The sequence below is a fragment of the Pan troglodytes genome, chromosome 21 (genome assembly GCF_028858775.2).
Source record: "Pan troglodytes isolate AG18354 chromosome 21, NHGRI_mPanTro3-v2.0_pri, whole genome shotgun sequence".
NCBI classification, from domain to species: Eukaryota; Metazoa; Chordata; class Mammalia; order Primates; family Hominidae; genus Pan; species Pan troglodytes.
This window is the reverse complement of record NC_072419.2, coordinates 56159180-56181126: the sequence shown is the minus strand read 5'-3', so window position 1 is coordinate 56181126 and position 21947 is coordinate 56159180. Positions and strand designations below refer to the sequence as shown.

General features: G+C 51.3%; 1 protein-coding gene across 7 annotated transcripts in view; it reads right to left on the bottom strand.

Annotated features, from left to right (window-relative positions):
- Positions 1-1889: 1889 nt before the first annotated feature.
- SLC9A8 (solute carrier family 9 member A8) overlaps positions 1890-21947 on the bottom strand; it is a 79198-nt gene continuing 59140 nt past the window's right edge. For 3 of the 7 annotated variants that reach the window (XM_514716.8, XM_063803105.1, XM_063803104.1), the window contains exons 11-16: positions 19203-19319; positions 15951-16033; positions 12979-13090; positions 9947-10167; positions 7235-7381; positions 1890-6304 (exon numbers count right to left, since the gene is read on the bottom strand). In XM_514716.8, the coding sequence (XP_514716.3) occupies positions 6197-6304; positions 7235-7381; positions 9947-10167; positions 12979-13090; positions 15951-16033; positions 19203-19319 (788 nt within the window). In that variant the 3' untranslated portion in view covers positions 1890-6196. Of the gene's footprint in view, positions 6305-7234; positions 8570-9946; positions 10168-12978; positions 13091-15950; positions 16034-19202; positions 19320-21947 lie in introns of all 7 variants that reach the window. The other 4 variants (XR_010154284.1, XR_010154283.1, XM_016938119.4 and 1 more) reach the window with 4 other exon arrangements.

Here is a 21947-nt window from a genome sequence, read left to right as displayed (position 1 = left end):
CTGATAACGTTCTAAACCTTTTTCCACATCCTTAGAATCTTGAGCTGTTGGTAAATATTCTATCATCATTTATCTCACCAGTCCCTCATTCATGGACAAGGAAGTTGTTTTCCATTTATCCTCATTCAGATATTGCCGGGATGACCATTCTTGGAGTGCAGTTTTCATGCACTTTCCTTTTGCCCCATGAGTGGAACTGCTGGGCCGTTTTCAGGCTTTGGAGAGTTGTCACCACAGTGTCCTCTGGAGAGTGTGAGCCAGCTGCCCTCCCACCAGCAGATAGGAGCGTATGGCTCATCTTCGCCACAAAATGAACCAACTACATTTCTGTGCCCTTTTTTTTCTGTAAGCAAAGACTTATTTTCTTCCCCATTTACATCAGGGTATTAGCTGGCAGCTGCCTGTATGCGCAGAGGTTCCTTCTGTCCCCAGCACCAGACTGGTCCCAACTGATGCTAAGACCCCCCAGGTCTGCCAGGCGGCCTCCCCAGGCAGGGGGAGTGTGGCTGATGCCTGCCTGCTCTCCTGCAGGTCCATAAATATTCACAAAGAGGACCCTCATTTACGGGGCACTTACTGTCACCCAGGGCCTTGAGATGACTGTACTGGCCCCTGGCCCCTGGCCCCTGACCCCCACTGCCCTTCATGTCTCACATCTTCTCTGGCTAGAGCCAGAGGGCTGTGTTGTCCCTTGCTTGGGGTGGGGGGTTGCCTCCAAGAGGCAGTGGGGCCCCACTCCAGGCCAGGTTCATTCCCCTAGTGCCCTGTGGAATAATAAGCGGGGGTTATAGGACCCTTAACTTTGTGCGTGACCCTCCAACCCCCCGCCAGCTTTCTAGCCTCTAAGGAAAATATTTCTTGCCTCGATTGCTCCCCTCTACCCTGAGAGCTTTTTTTAGGAGTTGAGAAGGTTGAAATACAAATGAAACATACCCTGTTCCGTGGGAACGAGGTGCCCACTCAGGACCACCCCCCACCTTTGCTGCCAGCACTCCATTCCGTCCCAGCTGACACTCTGCTCAGCACAGCGCAGCTCCACTTCCCAGCCGCCCTCGCAGGCAGGGCTGGCCTGGAAAATTCTGCTGTTAGCCAGAGTCCTTATCACTCTCGTGGTGCCTCCCTGACACTGAGGCCAAGTGTCAGCTACCACTTGTCATCACACTTGCAGTTTTTATTATGGTGGAGAAATATTTCTCTGAATCTGGGTTTCCACCAAAAGCGGGCCACGGGGAGCCCACTGTGGCCTCGGGAGTCTCCCCTGGGGTGGGCTGAAGCACAGTGTGGGAAGGAACCAGGAAACTCAGCTCTTGCCCCCTGGCTGGGGCCAGGACAGCTTCTCCTGACTGGTTTCATTTTACATCACATGCATTTTTAGTTCGTGCCTGTTACCTTCAGCAGCTTGGATGCCTTTGGAAGTACATGGGGGTATAGATGAACTCACGACCCTTCTTGCCCCACATGCCACCACTTCTGATCAGAGGCTATGGATGCCCCCGCTCCTGCGGCAGGGCAGGTTCAATGACAGAATTTCCCCATTCCACCATCAGGCAAAGGCCTGTGGGGGACTGATCTGTAAGCCCCGAGCAGGAGGTCAGGCGGCCCTGCAGCCTGGGCAAACAGCCAGCGAACCCAGGGAGGAAGGGCTCCCAGCATCGTGAGGAGAAGCTGAGCCTGGCTAGGGGCTGAGCCTCACATGCTCCTCACTGAGGGCCAAAGGTGGGAACCAGACGCAGGCCAGCCTGACCCAGCCCTGCTCCTAAGCACTGTACTTCCTGGTGACATGGCTGCCACCGGCCCAGGGGCTGGGTAGCTGTGTGCCACAGAGCCCAGTCTAGGAGGTGTGACCTGCGCATCTGCAAAGCCACCTGAACATGAACACAGACACTGGCTCCAATTCAGCAGCATACACTTTATTTCTAAATAGGCATCCAGTGGCACGACTGTTCATACATCTATTCCTGACTCCCTTAAAGAGTCCAACGAGATGACGCAGGGGCTCCTGCATGGCAGCCACAGGTCCCCCATCTCTGACCCGCCTTCCCCTCCCAGCCCAAAGCCCCACCAAGAAGAGCAGCACATCACTGCTCAGGAAACAGGGGCCTAACGGGCCTCTTGCAGCTCACTTGGGGGAGAAAAATGAGTAAGTCTGGCCTTCATAATGCTTCTTAAAACAAAAACCCAGCACTCGTCATTTTTACAAAGGAAATGATGAAAAGGAATGTAAGATTCACATCCATCTTGAGGACAATTCAAGCTTCGTCATTTTGAGGACAATTCAAGATTTGCAGATCCCTACTTGGAGAAACCGTCAAAGCCTTTGGTGTAAGCCAGGCCATGCCCACCATGCAGGTGGAAGCAGGGAGGCCTCCCCATCCCAGCCTGAGGCTCTGGCTCCGCAGGGCTGGCAGCTGACTTTTGACCACGGATGCACATCTTCCCATCCAATCACAGGCCCACTGCTCACCAGCATTTCGCGCTCACTCCGAAGCCAGTGAAGCCCCCGCAGAGCAGCCGGGGAGACCAACTCAAGGGCACCAGAGGCCACAGCAAGAAAATAGCTCGGGAGAGGGGGATGGGATGGGGCAGGGGGTGTGTGTTAGTCTTTCTCCTTCTGTTACATGCCTGATAACAGTGAAGCCCCTCAATGTCTAACTGTTGGACAACTGTTTGGGAAATGGCAGGAGACTAAATGGAAGGGGGCTGGCTCTTTATTCTCGAGGCCTTTATCTTGACTGTGAGATGGAGGGCGTGAAACGGAGGGCGTTAGACAGAGGACCCGGGGCTGTGGAGATGCCTTCCCGAGGACTCTGCTTCATGACTCCGCATCAGGAAGCTCAGGGTTTCCTACCCGCCCCCAGCAAGGGCAGCAAACACTGGCACTCACTCGGCAGGGAATGCGGGGGGTGGAGGGGGGCCTTTTCTCTTCTGCATGTGAAATCCTTGTCAGTGGCAGCAAACGGCCACTGAGCTTCTCCCCACACAGGAATCAGGCAGCAGTTCCAGCCCTGAGCCACCCCAGGCCACACCCACACCCCAGCCTGCCCCATCCTCAGCAGAAGTGGCCTGGCCTCGGCTACCCTGCTGAGGACTCTCCAAGCATGTGCGCCCTGCGGGAACAGGGACCTGAGACTTCATGAGGCCAAGCCTTGCCGATGGCACCTTTGCCAAAGGTTTTAAGAAGGGTCCCCAGTCACCCATCTTTCAGCATTCCATGGCACACAAAGGAATCCTGTGGGCTAACCTGGGCGACTCTGGCGCTCAGGCCTGCCCCTTGGCCTCATGCCAGCCAGCCCGGCCCAGCTCACCCACTGTGAAGAGGGGTGGCTGGCTTAGGGTAGGGGCCGAGAGGGCTTCAGTTCTGCCTCTGGACAGTGTGTCTGACCTGCAGATGATGGAACTGAGCCACCCTTAGCCTGGCCCTGGCCCATCCCCCTGCACACTTACCTCGGGGACCTAGAAGCCAGCCCTTTTCCCTGCGAGACCTCACACAAGCCACAGGGGGTGGTTGTTCCGAGGGGTCATAACAACTACAGGCTGCAGAAAGCATGGGATTCATTCCAAGAACTCGTTCTACACAGCAGCGCCTGTGGTGGAGGGGCTGCTGGCTAAAGGGCTGGTTTCCTCCAGCGCTCCCTGGCTCCAGCCTTCACTCATCCTGAAGTATTCCTCCTACACACCACAGTTCTCCTGTACCATGGCCTAGACCCAGAAGAAAATAAATACACACGCAGGAAGATATAGTTAAGCTGCGTATTTTTATATCTTCTATGCATTCACTGCCCCAAATAGAATTATTGGGTGTGCTAAAGGTAGACAGCAGCAATTTGTTATTCTCAGGCAAAAAAAATTGACCCAGAAAAACAGACTTCTATGGCCTTTTGTTACCAAGGTGAGCCAAGATTGCCAAGGAACACGGGGTGCCCTCATCTCTTGGGGGCACTCTCCCAGGCTGCTGACCTCACCTGGCCGACAGGGGGCAGAAGAGGCTCAGAGGAGATCGAGGCAGGTGCTGGTACCTCCTGGGAACGGTCCCGCCACCCCCTTTGCCCCCAACAAATCCTGGGGCCCCTCCACCAAGCCCCACATGCTCTTCCGCCACAGCATCGTTTTCAAGTCTCAGCTGAAAGTGTGAGGCCAGGTGTGACGTGGCTAAGGGCTATCACACCTGGTGACGAGGGGGCAGACGGAAATGGGATCTGACTCTTTTCATTGCTTTATCTGTGAATTTAAGATTAGGAAAGAAAGAAATCCTGGCAAACTGAGTTTGCAAAACAACTTATATCTGGGAGATGGGACCCTAAACTTCAGGGGAGAGTGAGTTCTGGCAGGGGCGCGAGAACAATCTGGTCTCAGATCCCTGCCCCCACTCGCCCAGGGGCAGGCAAAGGTCCCCACCCTCTGACTTCCTCTCTTCTCCACTAAAAGGAAATGGTGGAGACCAAAATTAAGCAAGGCAATGGCTCAAATTATGGGGTTGAGGAATTAAAAAAAATCATATTTTAGCTCTATCAAGTACACATTTACTTTTCATGCAAAAAGTAAACAGTGTGCTTCCTGCTCGGCTGGCCTGCTCTGACTTCAGGGTCAAGGCGAGGTGGTAGGATCGGGCCTGGCCTCTCATTCCTGGCACAGAGGAACCTGGAAGGTCCTGAGGTCAGTCCCTCCTGACATCTGGAGCCACACTGCCTGAGGTGGAAGAGATGGAGATGTGTTTGCTCTAGCCCAGGGTCCATGCTGGCCCATGTGGGCCCACTGTGTCCCCAGAGAAGCAGGAATGCACATGATCAGCCCAGGGTCCACGCTGGCCCATGCAGGCCACTGTGTCCCTTGAGAAGCAGGAATGCTTCTTAATGATGAATTAAACCACCCCAGGGTGCCAGGTTCCAAGGCTCCCTGGGACCCAGAACCACATACGGAAGTTGGCAATGGCTCTTTGATGAGCTGAGCAGTTTGAGGCTCGTCAAAGGGGAGATGAGGAGAGGATGGGAGTCATTCCATCTGGACATGACTGGCAGCTCCTCACCCTGAGATGGCTGAGGGGGCCAGGCCCCTGGGACAGGGCTGGGGTGTGTGTGCGTGGAGCGTGTGCTCCAGGATGCTGGGGCCCCAGGTCAGAGTAGAGGAGGGAGAACTGGGTGCTGCTGCTCTGGCCCCTGCCCCAGTGCTTTGGGGACCCTAGCATGGGTGACGAATGGGATCCAACGTGGTAGGGAACTGGGAGAGGGGAAAGAGGATGGAACCCTGATTAGCAGCGAAGATGGCAGCAGTGAGCCGACACTGCAGGGCCTCAGCACAGTGGCCTCCGATTAGACAAAAGAACAACCGAGTACGGGAATGGTGGGGAGGGAGATCAGATGGCAGGAGGCGACTGGAGACTCTCAGCACTTTGCTGTAAAATGCAAATCAAGACAGCAGTTGTGGGCCGGCAGAAACCCTGTGCCTCTAGCTTTTCCCTCTAGAGGGCGCTCTGACCCCGCAAGATAAAAGCCTAGAGTTGCAGCTTGCAGGGGGCTCTAAAGAAGATACCAGAAGGTACCAGTGTAAACATTCAGAACATGCCCAGAGAAGGGCAGCCGCCGTCTGCTACCCAGGGAGACAGACTGCGAAGTGCCAATCAGGTAAAGGACAAAAGGTCACTCCGTTTCTCTCTGAGGGAGCACAGGAAGTATCACAAAAGGCAGCGGGAGGTTTTCAGGATTTCTGGGCCCTGCCACTTAGGTCAGAATTGTGGCTGCAGAGGCATCTTGATGACTCAAAGGCAGGTGGCTGACCCCTGGCTCTGCCAGTCCGGCGGGGGCAGCATGAAGGCAGTGGCTGGGGAATGGCACAACTGTAGATGGTGCTCCTCTAGGCAGGGGGCCGCAGGGGTCCTCCGGGTGGGGGGGTAGGTGCCCCAGCTTCACAGATGACTGGCACCTGGCCCCATGCTCCCTCCCCTCTGTGGGCTGAGGAGCCACACTGAGCGGAGGCTGGCTCAGGGAGGAGTCGGGAGATGACAGTTTCCCAAGAAGTTGCCTGGCTCCAGAGGCCTGTCAGGTTCTGGACTAAGGCGACTCTGCAGCCAGTACCTCGCCCCGCCCTCTTATGTCTTGAAGGGGCTGCTGGATGCACGCATCTCTGTGAGGCCCTTGCTGAGTGTCTGTGCGCAGCAAACGCCCATCCTGGGCCTGCCTGCCTGAAGCCTTGGCACCTGGCGTCAGAGCAGCTCCTGCTCGTCGTCCTCGGAGCCGGAGGGGCCCTGGCGTACCTCCTCGTACCACTTGTTGGTGAGAGTTTTCATCTGGATGCGCCCGTGGTGCAGGTCCTGGGTCGAGAGACACAACCAAGCCGTCAGGGCGTCAGGGGCAGGGCCATGGAAGGGAGGGGAGGCTGCTGGGTGTTTTGTGTGGGGTGTCTAGGGAGGAGGTGGGAGGCAGGGTGATGGCCACAGGCAACTTCAGTTTCAATTGAACAAACTGAGCTGGGATTGTTCTTCGTGGGGGTGGAGGTCACAGGAGGTGTCATTCAGAAAGGAGGAGGGAGCATGGCTTGAGGCTGAACATGTGGTCTCTGGAGTCAGACACACTTAGCTCTGCTCCCAGTTATGCCCATATTGGCTGTGACCTTGCGGGGTTACTGCACCCCCTTGGGCCTCCATCTCCTCAGCTGTCAGGGACACAGCTGCATCCACTGCACAGGATGCTGGAGAAGGAAGCGGTCGTGGTCACAGTCACTGGAGCTGCCTGGCTCCTGGAAGAGAGCACACACCGGCAGCTCTCAGGCCTGCCGGAGAGTGGAAAATGGGCCTGCTCAGAAACAAAGCGGGCAGCAGCGGGAAGAGCCCCACCCCTACCCAAGGCCTCCAACTAAAGAGAGGCCAGCAGTGCCCCGAGGGACAGAACCAGAGCCCTGAGCTGGGGGCAGACTTGGGCCACAGCTTGAGGCCCTGGTATGTCTGAAATTCCTCAGCTCCGATTCAGTAGCTGATCAATACCCCGAGTCTATCATCCAGGAAAACCAAACTGTGTTAACAAATCTATTATTAACCTCGCACTAAATGTGGCAGCGAAGGAAAAACAGCAGATGCTGAGTTCCACAAGCACGTCCAGCCTCCAGATCGGGAGGCGGCGGCCTGGCGGGCCCACGTGAGCTTTCCTGCCTCCCCACTCTTCCTCCACCCCACCCTGGGCCACCGCAGGTCCTGAAGGAGGCAGGCAAGGGACCCCCAGAAAGTGTGGCCTGGCCGGTATCCCACCTCCTGCGTCAGCCTCCGAGTGAAGAAGGGGTTCAGGTACTTGGCATCCAGCCACACGAAGCCCTTAAGGTCCTGCCGCCTGATGTAGTGGGCCTCGTACTCCTCCTCCGTGAGCTCCGACAGGTGCTCCGACTCCACAGTGTTGCCCTGAGCAGGGAGGAAAGGCGGCCCGACGGCCACCAGCTGGCACCATCGGGGGGCACCTCCTGGAAGCCCCCACACCACCTAGGCCGCCAGTGTCCCCAACCCTAACTTCACTTGACCATCAATGCAGGGTGATGGGCAGCAGACGGCCTCCTGGGAGCCTGCAGGGAGGCAGGAACGTCCATCAGGGCACAATGGATGCCCAGGACCCCACCTAGGACAGCTGAAACAGAAGGACTGGGCCAGGCTGGGGCTTGGTCTTTAAGCTTTTCAAGCTTTTGGGTGATTCTATCATGCAACCAGGACTGGAACTGCTGTTCTGGGCTTTTCATTAGCAGCAAATCGCACAGGGAGGCTTTTTGTCTCTTTGCCTGTGGCTCTATTAGCTAGGACTCCACCGTGGACAGGCTTTTGCCAATCAAGTCAAGAGAGGAGAGGGGAGAGGGACACATCCTGTAGGAATTGGGGAGGGACGAAGAAAAGGACCCCATGTAGAGGGGAGAGACGGAGGTAAAGAGGCAGGACTTGGGTCATAGGTAGGAGCAAAGCAGACAGGCTCTGAGTGCAGTGCCTGCTCTTCTGGAGGAGTCTCAGTGGGGCCACAGTGAAGTGTGCTCTGCAGCTTCACTGCAGGTGGTGGGGAGGGGGACGGGGCAGGTGCAGGGAGGGCAGAGGATGGCCGGGGAGGGGAGGGCATTTAGATGCCGTGAAGCAGTGGTTGTCAAACACTGGTCTGTATTAGAATCTACCTGGGGGGCCTGTGAAACCACAAAATACTGAGCCCACCGCAGCCACCTGCAGAGGTGCTAATTCAGTAGGTCTGAATGGGCTTGGGAATCTGCAGATCTAACAGGTTTCCAGTGATGCTGCTAGTCTGGGGAGCCCATTTTGAGGACTGCTGATCAGCGTGGTAGTAAAGAGGGCAGGCTCGGGAGTCTGTGCCCACAGCTGTCTGATTCTCTTGGTGCCTCAGCACTCTCATCTGCAAAGTGGGTATAATGAAAGCGCCAGCTTCTGGCAGGCTATGGGGACAATCTGAGATCATCCAAGGAAAACGCAAGCACACTGACTGCCACAGAAAACATTCCAGAAACTCAGCGGTTCATCCTCAGAGGAGCTGTCCTGTTTCTGCTAGTGCTGTGCTTCGCCAAGCGTGTTCACAGGATCAGCTGCAGCAGCACCACCTGGCAACTTGTTAGAAACGCAAATTCTTAGCCTGGACCACATGGTGAGACCCCATCTCTACTAAAAATAAGAAAAAATTAACTGGGTGGGGTCACGCCTGTCTGGAGTCCCAACTACTCCAGAGGCTGAGGTGGGAGGATCGCTTGAGCCCAAGAGGTCTGGGCTGCAGTGGGCCACGATCACGCCACTGCACTTCAGCCTGTGCAATAGAGTGAGACCCTGTCTCAAAAATAAATAAGAAGAAACACAAATTCTTTCGGACCCCATACCATACCTATGAGATGCTGGTGTGAGACCCAGCAGCCTGTGTGTAGCAAGCCCCCCACCGATTCTGATACCCAGAAAGGCCTAAGCTAGAGCTTTTGTGAAAAACAAAAAAGTTGGTAGATAGCGGGTGGGGGCAAAGGGCCTCTTAGTGTGATGGAAGTTCTGCAGAGCCAGGCCTCACAGCCATCTGGAAGTTTCCTCCCAGCAGCACTGCACTGGGTGAGGGGCCCAGCCGAGCATGGAGATTGGAGGCCATGGTCTTGCCAGCCCTGACTCCAGTGTTAGCCGTGGATGGCCACGTGAGGACTCCTGGGCCTCTGATGACTGATTAAAGTTACTGAGGCCTAGAATACGGGAACTAGAAAGAGATGCATGTCCAGAAATGCATGGTGATCAGCAGGGGATGCTCTGGGCTGGAGCCTACAGCAGCCTCTGCTTCGGTCAGAGGGCCTAGCTTTGCACAGGGGTCCTGAGGGTGAAGACAGGGCGGGAAGGCAGCCTGGTGGCAGGGGCGGTGGCTTGTAGGAAGAAGAGGTGGGCAGGCTGCAGAACCTCAGCTCTCCCTACAGCTGGGGCCTGGGTACCTCCAGCCCCACACCATGTCTGTCCTTGGGGGAGTACCCCTCTCACGGCCCTCACAGCCACCGCAAGACATCCTCCCCTCCTCAGGCCCCCAACAGGTGGTTTTTAGTAAAACCATACTGGGGAATGACAGGATTTTGAAACCCTCAAACCTGGGCCCTGACAGGTGTCTCAGCTGCTGGCAGGGCAGAGGCACTGCTGGGAGAGTGGCACAGGTCCAGACTCCTGTGGTGCCCCATGGAGCTTCAGAGAGGGAGCAGATGGGGTCGTCCACAGCCCCCCTGGCTGCGGCAGGTCACAAGGCCACCAGACACCCCCACCCCAAGAGCCATGCTTCAGAACTCAAGTTCCATCACCTCCTTCTCAGGGGGGATGACCGGTGTGTGTATGTGTGTGTGTGTGTGTGTGACATGTGTGTGGAGGTGCTGGGCATCCTCAAAGCAAGGCTCATCTCCCCATTTCCTGACAGTGGGGACCACCAGCTGCGTAGCAGGCCAGCCCCCTGCCCCACCCCCACAGGCGCATGGTACTAACCATCTTCTCAGTCTTGCTGAGGTTGACGTCCTTCTTGTTCCTGCGGCGTGCCTTGGTGTCCTCGATGTCCATGAGGCGAATGAGGGGCATGGTGCTGCCGCCCAGCAGCAGGATGGTGAAGAGCACGATGACAATGGTGGTGGTGCCGATGAGCTGCCGCTTCTCCATGGGCTCCAGGTCCAGGTGTAGGCTCAGGGCGTAGGGGATGGCTCCCCGCAGGCCTGGGTGACAGCAAACAGTGTGAGAGGACACAGTGAAGAGGCAGCAGCTTCATGGGCTGGCTTCCCTGGAAATCCAGCCGGCCCAGCACCACGACCAGCTGACTATTCTAATGGCCCTGCTGAAGAGTGTGTGCTCACCCTGTGAGGCTTTGGGGTGTAAAGAGCAGGTGGCAGAGATGTGGGGACCACAGACTCACCTCCATTCCAACATTGGCAGATCAAATGAGGTGGCCTGCCCCAGCTACAGAGCCCCAGATGCGGGTGCGGGAGGACTTAGCAAGCCTGATGCTCGTGTCTTGGAAACTGCAGGACAGCTGCTGTGGGCTGAGCCCTCCCTGTGTGTGCGCCAGGCCTGGGCAGGTGCTCAGCGTGCAGAGCATCACTGGATCTTCACAGGAATCCTCACCAAGCAGCGCTACTCTTGTCCACAACACACAGATGAGGGATGGAGGCCAAGAGCAGCATGGCCCGCCCAGGGCCACTCAACTAATACCCACAACAGCACAAGATGCAATGTGTCCAGTACCCCTCCTATCTCGAGATGCTGTCCCTGTGGAGGCCCCTGGTGGCACTGATGGGGCTGTGGGCTGCTTAGGTGGTAATGACAGGCTGGCTGGTCCTCTGTGAGGCTACTAGGGCACAACTGAGGGGCATGGACTGAGCTGGAAAACAGCACATTCCTCTGTTAGAAGCTTCCTGGCTTCCTTGGTGCCATACGGAGGGGACAGGCAGTCCTAGCCCCACCCTTGGGGAGCTCCTAGAGCAGCTGGGAGGAGACACAGCAAATGAGGGCTGTGAAATGCTACCTGGAAGAGATGGTGGGGGGAGGGGGGTGGGGGGTTGGGGGGCATGGTGCAGACAGCACCAGGACCTTCCCCAGACAGGAAAGCGGGGAGGCTCACATCACCATGGGGTAGGGCAGCCAGACTGCTGCAGGCCAGACCCAGATGGGGAGACGGCAGGGCAAGAGCAAAGGGCACATAATACAGAGACATGGTGAGGATAAGGGACTCTCAGCCTCTCTAAACCTGTCACAGGCCAGAGGATTCAGTGACACGGGACATGTAATGTGCTTTAACAGGGTGTGTACCCAGCAAGTGCTTAGTACCGGCTAGCCAGGCCACGGGGCAATTCAAAGTAGGATTTCTTGGGCAAGGGGGATGCAAAGGCATAGGGATGACAGCATCTCCACGGCATCCAAACAGGCAGCTGGAAACAGGAGTACGGATCCCAGAGGGAGGTCTGGGTTCGCGGGAACAGCTTTGGGACTAGGTGGAAGTGAAGGCCAGTGGACGGGTGAGCGCACTCGGTGAAGTGCAGAACACATGAACAGAAGTGGGGCTGGGGCCAAGTCCTGAAGAAGCCACTATTTGAGGGGTCAGCGAAGGGGGACGAGCCCAAGGAGACGTCAAAGGAGAGAAAGGAGGAGCATGGCCCAGAGGCCGGGGAAGAGAGTGAAGTGGTCCTCGCCAGAAGGTAGGGGCAGTGGGAAGGAGGTAGGCTAGGATGGGGGCGGACGCCTCCCCTCCAGGTCTGGCTGCGGGAGGTCACTGGTGACCTGCCAAGGCCAATTCCAGCCCCGTGGACAGGCGGTGAAGAAGTGGAGAAAATGAGCGAGCACGGCTCACTCGCAAGGGTCTGGCCATGGCGAAAGAGGTGCGGACGCAGCTGCGGGGGACGTGAGGAGGAACTCTGGCTGAAGTTGCTGGTGTTTTGTGGGAAGGAGGAGAAGCTCTGATTGCTTAAATGATGATGGGAGGGGCCGGTAGCAGAGGCCTGTTCAGTGCCCCTCGTTGAGGATCCAGGAAAGCCTGGATGGAAACCCACAGAGCAAGAGCCCGGGGAGCCTGGGAGAGAACAGGAGCCGACAGCCCCCGCCATTTCAAATACACTCCAACCTTCCCCATAACGCTCTCTTATCCTCATGCCCCCCTTCCCAAATAGCCCACATCACTTCAAAAACCTCTGACACACTTCTGCAACCATTTACAAAGTAGTTTGCCTCACTGGCAAAAGAGATTAGGAAAAAAATGAGTTTTTCTCACCATATACAAATGTATATGTATATATACACATACGTACATATATATGAAACATATACATTTTTAAACATGGCCTTTTGAAAGAAGAGAAATCTGAGACAAACTTGCAGATATGCCTTTGGATAGAGAACATTATAGTGTGTTGCTATAACCCAACCCACACGGAAAATACTTTAATTATAATATTTAAGCAAGAAAGCATAAAGAACAGTATGTATTGCTCAAAAATAAATTTAAGGATGCCTATGGATCCAGTTCTTTAGAAGCAAAGATGTATGAAATCATTTCCGTCCTTTAAAAAGTGATTAAATAGCAACTGAAACATTCAAATTAAACTACTAGAACTTTGTGACTAAAAGGAAAAATATCCAAAACTAACCTAAGGTATGAAACAGTTTCAACTTTCACCTTTTCTACCTTGAGACCATTATCACTTCAGCCTACAAGACCCCCAGGGAGGCGCTGAAGCACGCCCAGCTGCATCCCGGACTGCACTATGGTGTTCAGAAGAGAGTGGCAGAAATCCCTGCTCTGCCTCCAGTGGTCACGTGACCCTGGGCATGACGTTTGCCCTCTTCCAACCAAGCCTCACCCACTTCATAGCACCATGGTGAGGGGCACCATCTTGATTGCAGTGGGTGCCATTAAACGGGAGTATTGATTACTTGTGGTTTTGCCAAGGGCGCTAGCAGAGAACCACAGCTCTCCCTGTATGGGGCGTGCTTTTAACAGGTACTTCCCCACCCCATTTATCCAAGATTTGACTTACCACTAAACCACATGATGAACATCATCTTCGGTGTGATTTTATGATCCCGGAAGAAATTCAGGAGGTAGGAAAGAGGGAAAATGTTTACCGCTCTGCCAAATAGTACAAGCACCTGTTGATAGCAACAAACTAAGTCTTAGGTGAAAACATCTGGCTCTTCAAGCTGAAGCTTCTTGGATGAAGCTAATGCAGACTGTGTAACACATCCCGTACAAATGCAGTATTCCCCTCAGCCACAAAAGACACGAGCAACACCATGCTCGTCAGAGACCCAGCATGGGCGTGCTGCCACAGCTGCGGGATTCTATGCATCTAGGAAAGGATAAAGCTTTGTACGTTACCTTTCTCAGTAGCCAGAAAAGAGAGGACGGACGAGGTATCAGGAAGGGCTTTAGTAATGACAGCAGAACAAAACTGAATGCCAAGAGGCTGTACAGAAGTATTCACAGATTAGTTTAAGGGCAACCTGACTCCAAAGGTGCCCCTCCTTGGGACAGGCCTGCATTGATCATTCCAGCACTAGGGGGACAGACAAGGTGTTTCTGCCTCTCCCTCAGGGAAAGGAGGGCAGCTATGAAGGACCTCCCATGCATGGAAACACTGCTCTCTGAGCAAGAGGAACGCAGAGGTAGGGACTATCAGGAGGCCACATGCCCCGGCTTAGCCTGCCAGCTGCTTGCTGTGGCTTTTGGTTCCTCTCCATCTCCAAAGGCATGCTAGTCTTGGCAAAGTACAGCTTTATGTAAAGTTTACATCTTTTTTTTTTTTTTTTTGAGACAAAGTCTCGCTCTGTCTCGCATGCTGGAGTGCAGTGGTGTGATTGTGGCTCAATGCAACCTCAACCTCCTGGGCTCCAGTGATCCTCCCACCTTAACCTCCCAAGTAGCTAGAACTACAGGTATGCACCACCATGCCTGGCTACTTTTTAAAATTTTTTAGTTAAAGATGAGGTCTTGCTATGTTGCCCAGGCTGGTCTCAAACTCCTGGTCTCAAGCAATCCTCCTGCCTTTGCCTCCCAAAGTGCTAGGATTACAGGTGTGAGCCACTGCACCCAGCCTAAAGTTTAAATCTTATCTAAGTGGATTCTTAGGACATTTATTACTTTACTTTCATTTTCTTCATCTTGGTTCTCACCATAACTACTTGAAAAGGATGATATAGACATGTACAGTACATTCTTTAGGCTTTAAGTTTATTCCTTTAACAAGCATGAATTTGAGAGTTTTTTTTTTTTTTTTGAGATGGAGTGCTGTGGCGTGATCTTGGCTCACTGCAACCTCTGCCTCCGGGTTCAAGCAATTGTCCTGCCTCAGCCTCCCTAGTAGCTGGGATTACAGGCGTGTGCTACCATGCCCGGCTAATTTTTGTATTTTTAGTAGAGACGGGGTTTCGCCAAGTTGGCCAGGCTGGTCTCAAACTGCTGACCTCAAGTGATCCACCCGCCTCAGCCTCCCAAAGTGCTGGGATTATAGGCGTGAGCCACCATGCCTGGCCAAGAGTAAATGTTTCCAATCATCAAACATTTCTATGCCAGACAACATGCTAATCATTTTACATGCATTATCCTGCTAAATTTAAATCCTTGCAAAGGTCTTACAAAGTAGGTATTGTTGTCTCCAGTTTATAGACAAGGAAACTGAGGTATAGAGAGATGAAGTAATTGGTCCAAGTTGACAAGGCAGGAAGTAATGGATCCAAGTCTCAAATCTGGTTCAGACCCCAAAGCCCATGCTCTTGCCCACTAAATTGAGTTTACAGGGCAGGAACTGTAACCCACCTGAATAGGCCATCTCCACTAGCTGCAGGGCCAGCCTGGGCCTAACTGCTTAGAGAAAACTGAGTTGTCACCCCAGGGCATCCTTTCATTTTCCTCCCAACCTGTGGCTGAAATAGTCACCTCCCTGTTTCACCCACTGAAATCCAATCTTCCATGCCTACACTTGTTTCAGGTTTGATCAAATGTGTCCCTTTTCCCCAGTGGCCACACTAAAGGCTATTATACTTTTTTTTTTGAGATGGACTTTTGCTCTTTTTGCCCAGGCTGGGGTGCAAATGGCATGATCTCAGCTCACTGCACTGCAACCTCTGCCTCCTGGGTTCAAGCGATTCTCCTGCCTCAGCCTCCTGAGTAGCTGGAATTACAGGCGCATATCACCATGCCCGGCTAATTTTGTATTTTTAGTAGAGATGGGGTTTCACCATGTTGGCCAGGCTGGTCTCAAACTCCTGACCTCATGATCCACCAGCCTCGGCCTCCCAAAGTGCTGAGATTACAGGCGTGAGCCACCGCGCCCAGCCTAGGCTATTATACTTTCTGTAAAGGACTTTTGCTGCTTCTCTCTTGCCCTGAAACCTGAGTTTGGAGGACAAATAACAGTGACCAAGAGCAATGAGCTCTTGCTGACAGAGATGGAAGTACCCAGGTTGCAGGAAGAATATCTTATAAACAGACAAATAGACAAATATAAATAGACAAATTTGAAGAAAACTGCAGTAAGAAGTACATAATAAATTATCCAGAAAAAGCAGAAAAGAGAAAGAAATCCCAACTCTATGACCACTGTGAACACGTGGCTATATTTTCTATACATATTTTCTTTTTTCTGTGCATAATATTTTTACATGGTTATGATCGATTACATATTCAATTTTGAAATCTGCTTTTACCTCCTCACACAAAAACTTACAAACCTGTACTTTTATTTAAAGACCATAATATTCAAGGCCATTAAAAATCTTAAAAAACAAGCAAAAGTCCTTTCTGGGGATATTTATTCACTTAATTCTACCCCTGCCCCCTTACTGTATGTTTGTGATTTTTTTTTTTTAACAAAAGAAACTTTAAACAAAAGAGTGTCTATGTAGCTGTTGACTTTGAACAGTTAACAGTTACATAAATGAATCCGGAACATGTGTTTATTGATCTACAAATAAGTAATTAAATTTAAAAAAAAAAAAGGAAAATACTTACTATGCACCAGATGACAAAGGAAATTTCAAACTTGTGAGGAAAACTAAAAATGGACAGGCCAAGAAATGCAAACACACATGTTTCTGAAACAAACCAAAGAATGGATTATTCAACCCCAATGATTTCATTCCAATATGGTACTAAACTATTAAGCAAGCAAACATTCACAGTCAGAATCCAATACAACACTTTCCTTATTTTCTTGAAAATCCTGCAGCCAGTATCTTGGTCAAACTTGTGCTTAAATTCTCTCATTCTTTTCTATTACATAAGCTACATGTCCCTGGTATTCAGAAATCTCTTAATGTAATGAGTCAACTGTCAAATACTTCTGCAAATAAACACGATCCCACCCAGGGAATATGATAAACACAAGAATCTGTCAATCTGCTGAACACTGTCATTAGCAAGGGCCCCAGCTGCGGCAAAGTGGCAAAAATTCAGAGCAAATGACTGCAGACGCCACATGACAAATGTGAAGGGGCCTCTGGTTAACTTCCACATGATTAGCTTAATATATTTAACATTGCCACAAGGTTTAGAACACAGCTCACACCCAGCAGGATTTGCAGAGTGAGACTCATTGCTAACTCCTGGCTCCACTCTGCAAGCCAAAAAGAGCCCAATATTTACTCTCTGTCACACAAACTTGTATATATTAAGAAAAAGCACCTTATAAATTTCTAACACTAGGCTCTCTGCTTAAACTGTGATGGCCCTCAGAACAGCATAATGACTAAAGAGATTAAAACTGTATATATATATTTTTAGAGACAGAGTCTCACTCTGTCTCCCAAGCTGGAATGTAGTGGCACGATCTCGGCTCACTGCAACCTCCGCCTCCTGGGTTCAAGCGATTCTCCTGCCTCAGCCTCCCAAGCAGCTGGGATTACAGGCGCTCGCCACCACGCCCAGCTAATTTTTTTTTTTTTTTTTCAGTAGAGACAGGGTTTCACTGTGTTGGCCAGGCTGGTCTCAAACTCCTGACCTTGTGATCCGCACACCTTGGCCCCCCTCAAAGTGCTGGGATTACAAGCATAAGCCACCGCGCCTGGCCTAAAACTGTATTTTAACATAGTTGATCACAAACAGCAAGGCTGTTTTACATTCTAACAATGTTTTTCCTTTGAATGGTACCCAAGTTTAAAACAAGTCCACAAGCTGGAGAATTTACCCCCCCTTCTCTCTTTGAAATTTTTTTCTTATCTAATATTTGTGTGATCTTTCCAAATGAGCACATTTAGAAGACATTCAGATCTAGTGGATGCTTTTCCCTAACAGCATCAACTCCAGGATCTGGATACATCACGGTATCCATTTGCTCTGAATTTCTGCCACTTTGCCACAGTTGGGACCCTTGCTAATGAAGGTGTTCAGCAAACAGGCAGAATTGTGTTTATCATCTTCCCTGGGCGGGATAATGTTTATTTGCAGAGAAATTTGACAGTTTTTCTGTCACATTTGACAAATTGTCAAAATTCGACAATTTTTCTAATGCTAATGCCCAATCCTCTATGGATGGATATTTAGACTGTTTTTATTTCTGAGAGGTTCAACAAACACCCCAGTACGGGCTAAATTCCACAGGGTTGGACTGTTGGGCCGAAGAGCACGTGCCTTTTAAATTCAGACAGACGTGGCAAATGACTCTCCAGAAAAGATTCCAGTAGGCCTGTTTTCCACACGCCAAGGCCAGAAGTGGGTATTATCAAACTTAACATTTGCCAAACTGCTGGGTACAAAATAGAATCTTTTTGGATGGATGATTTGCTTTATGTGTCTTTAACTGGGAGGCTCAGGGTCAGAATCTGTAGCCTGGCTTTCTGAGAGAGGTGCTGTACAAATAATACCCTCTGGCCCAGGAATAAAGAGACCTGGCCTGCATACCCACTTCTTGGCCATGAGACCATGGGCAAGTCATGTGACTACTCCTCACCTGAGCCTCCTTATCTGCTGAAGTTTCTGCCTGGGTTGCCTTTGCCTCCTAGCACGCTAACAGTGTGGAAGTAGCAATTAAAAATGAGACAAGTGGCCGGGTGCGGTGGCTCTTGCCTGTAATCCCAGCACTTTGGGAGGCCGAGGCAGGCGGATCACAAGGTCAGGAGATCGAGACCATCCTGGCTAACACAGTGAAACCTTGTTTCTACTAAAAATACAAAAAACAAAATTAGTCAGGCATGGTGGCGGGCACCTATAGTCCCAGCTACTCGGGAGGCTGAGGTAGGAGAATGGCATGAACCCGGGAGGCGGAGCTTGCAGTGAGCTGAGATCACGCCACTGCACCCCAGCCTGGGCGACACAGCAAGACTCCATCTCAAAAAAAAAAAGAGACAAGTCCCTCAAAATGCCAGGGGTGATTTTGATGACAGCTAGGGCAAAGTCACTTGGGGGCCAGCTTAAAGGGACATGGTGAGAGTTGTTCCCCGACTCCAACCACTTCCAAGTATAAAGTTGGTGGGGAGATACATGGGTATGTCTGAGCGTGGGGGAACAAGAGCTTGAACAAACTGCTTAAAGACAAAGCCATCGTGGTTTATCCCAGCCCAACAAATGACACCTCTACTGCGAACTGTCCCCGAGTGATGTCCCTCAGGCTGCTCTTGTGAATAAAGGATTCTGTGGACAAGTTTGGAAAATTCTATAACTATATCCCCCGTTAAGGATTTGACAATCCATTATTTGCTGAAAAGTCTGGCAATTCATAAATGTTAAATTTTATTTAACCAGGATTTCCTAAACTCTTGTTTGACTACAAAAGCTTTATGTTTTTCTTTCTTTCTTTCTTTCTTTTTTTTTTTTAAGATCATAGCCCACTGAAGCCTTGAACTCCTGGGCTCAAGTGATCCTCTCAGTCTCCCAAGCAGTTGGGATTACAGGTGTGAGCCCCATGCCTTGCTTGACTATGGAGCCATTTTCACCAAACCATCATTAATATTTTATTTCCAAGGAATACATTTATGGAAATGTCACATTAATACATTAAAAATGCACGTATCAAATGTTCATAATTGGTTCTCACTATTTTTGGTCTTTAAATTGTAGGCACCAGATGTTCATTTATTAGGTGTTTGGTTTACTTTATGAAATTTCAAAGCCAGAGGAACAAACAAAAGATAAGGGAGTGAGGGATCTGGCTCTGAGAAGCTGCTGCCCTGCTGCCAGGGAAAGTCTCAACTGACTTCTCAAACAGGATAAGGAAGCAAGATCAGCTCTGGGTGGGCCTGCTCATGGCCACACAGAAGCAGAACTCACCACATAAGAAGGCCACAGTGCGGAGGGTCTGCTGCATGAGGATCTGGGTGACTGGGGAGAGGTTATGGTGCGTGTAGTGGGACATCACGATGCCTGAGAACAGGATGGCCATGATGCCTAGAGAGGGAGAGAACAGAACAGAAAGCACTGCCGTGTGATCCCCAACTCAGATCTCACAATGCCTGCAAGGCCCTGGGGCCTAGAGCATTAGAGGGTTTAAGAAAAAGGAAAATAAATGAATTCCTGAAGCCTCCCAGAGGCTTCAGAAAAAATACTATGGGTCCCTTCGCTCTGGCAGCCTCATTACTAGCTGGGTGACCTTGAGCCACATTATATCCCCCATCAGAGCCTCAGTTTCCACTTCTGTACAGTGGGACTAATAGTAGCCACTCACAGAACTGTTAGGAGGGTGAGTGAAAATAAGCCATGTAAAGTCCCCTTCACAGCACCAAAGCTAAAAAGGTGTGGACCATCACTGACATCCAGGGATAGGGTTGGCAGATGTGGAACCTGTGGCTATTGAGGGCCCACTGCACTACCCCCCCACCCTTTTTTTGGGGGGGGACAGAGTTTTGCTCTTGTCACCCAGGCTGGAGTGCAATAGTGCGATCTTGGCTCATTGCAACCTCTGCCTCCCAGGTTTATGTGATCCTCCTGCCTCGGCCTCCTGAGTAGCTGGGACTACTACAGGCACGCATCACCATGCCTGGCTAATTTTTTGTATTTTTAGTAGAGAAGAGGTTTCACCATGTTGGCCAGGCTGGTCTCAAACTCCTGACCTCGGTGATCTGCCCACCTCGGCCTCCCAAAGTGCTGGGATTACAGGTGTGAGCCACTGCACCTGGCCAACTGCACCGTTTGTATAAGGAACTTGAGCACCTATGAATTTTCTATACGTGGGGAGTCCTACAGCTGATCCTCCACAGATGCTGAGGGATGACTATATAAGGGGGGCAAGCAAACCACTCTGGGGGGCAGAAAGGAGCCTAAGAATCTGTGTATGGAGAATGTGTGGATTCTTTTTTTTTTTTTTTTTTTTTTGAGACGGAGTTTCAGTCTTTTTGCCCAGGCTGGAGTGCAATAGCGTGAAATCGACTCACTGCAACCTCCCCCTCCTGGGTTCAAGCAATTCTCCTGCTTCGGCCTCCCAAGTAGCTGGGATTACAAGTGTTCACCACCATGCCCAGCTCATTTTTGTATTTTTGGTAGAGACGAGGTTTCTCCATGTTGGTCAGGCTGGTCTCGAACTACTGACTTCAGGATTGTGCCAATGTGCTGGGATTACAGGCGTGAGCCAACATGCCCGGCCTCTTTTTTTTTTTTTTTTTTTTTGGAGACAGGGTTTCGCGTTGTCGCCCAGGCTGGAGTGCAATGGCGTATCAGCTCACTGCAATCTCCATCTCCTGGGCTCAAGCAATCCTCCCACCTCAGCCTCCCAAGTAGCTGGGACCACAGGCACATACCACCACGCCCAGCTAATTTTTGTATTTTTGTAGAGATGGGGTTTCACTATGTTGCCCAGGCTGGTCTCAAACCCCTGAGCTCAAGCAATCCAACCTGCCTCGGCCTCCCAAAGTGCTGGGATTATAAGTGTGAGCCACTGCACCCAGCTAAATGTGTGGATTTTGATGGACTTTTAAAATACTTTTCCTTAACTTTGAATTTTCCCATAATAATGAACTGTTATTTAAAAAGGTAATGCATCTTTTCTTCAGAGCCCTGCACGAGGGTGTGTACAACCTTCTGTGCTTACACAGGATTTGAGCCTCGACATTCATCCGCTGCCCTCAGTCACTCCTGAGGAACTCACAGGTCTCTTCTCAGCATCTCCCTGCATAGGGAGCAGGAAAGGGGTCTCTATTTCATGTAAGGAAGCTGAGATTGTTTTTAAAAATCATCAAATAAGCTGCCAAGATATACTAACTGCAAGTCAAACTTTAAAAGCAAAGTTTTAATTCACTTCTGCCATTTTGTGAAAACAGTGACTATCTGGCAAACTTTCCGTGTATAAAAGGGTGAAAATCGGCCGGGCACGGTGGCTCATGCCTGTAATCCCAGCACTTTGGGAGGCCGAGGCGGTGAATCACGAGGTCAGGAATTCAAGACCAGCCTGGTCAAGATGGTGAAACCCCGTCTCTACTAAAAATACAAAAAATTAGCTGGGCGTGGTGGCACACGCCTGTAATCCCAGCTACTCTGGAGGCTGAGGCAGAGAACTGCTTAAACCTGGAGGGGTGGAGGATGCAGTGAGCCGAGACTGCGGCACTGCACTCCAGCCTGGGTGACAGAGCAAGACTCTGTCTCAAAAACAAACAAACAAACAAAAAACTGTAAAAAAAAAAAAAAAGGGTGAAAATCACAGCACTGTATTACAGACTTGTCAACTGCTAAGCTTACTGTAACACAATACCCTACAAAATATAGGAAACCTACTTTTTTGTATTGCCCCAGCAGGTATGGGCTGGCTGAGTGACAGCAGGAGCTGGACATTTGATCTCCTAACCCTCTTAGGAAACAGCAAATGCCTTTGCTCTTCAGTTTCCCCTACAGGGAGATTCCAGCCATGCTTCCTGTAAGACACACCTGACATGGTGGGCGAAGGAAAATGAGAGGGTAGGAGACTTCTTTACCTGCTCCTTTAGGGCTCTTTGAAGCTCAAGAGTGTTTTTGTTGTTGTTTTCCTTTGAGATGGAGTTTCACTCTTGTCACCCAGGCTGGAGTGCAATGGTGCCATCTCAGCTCAAT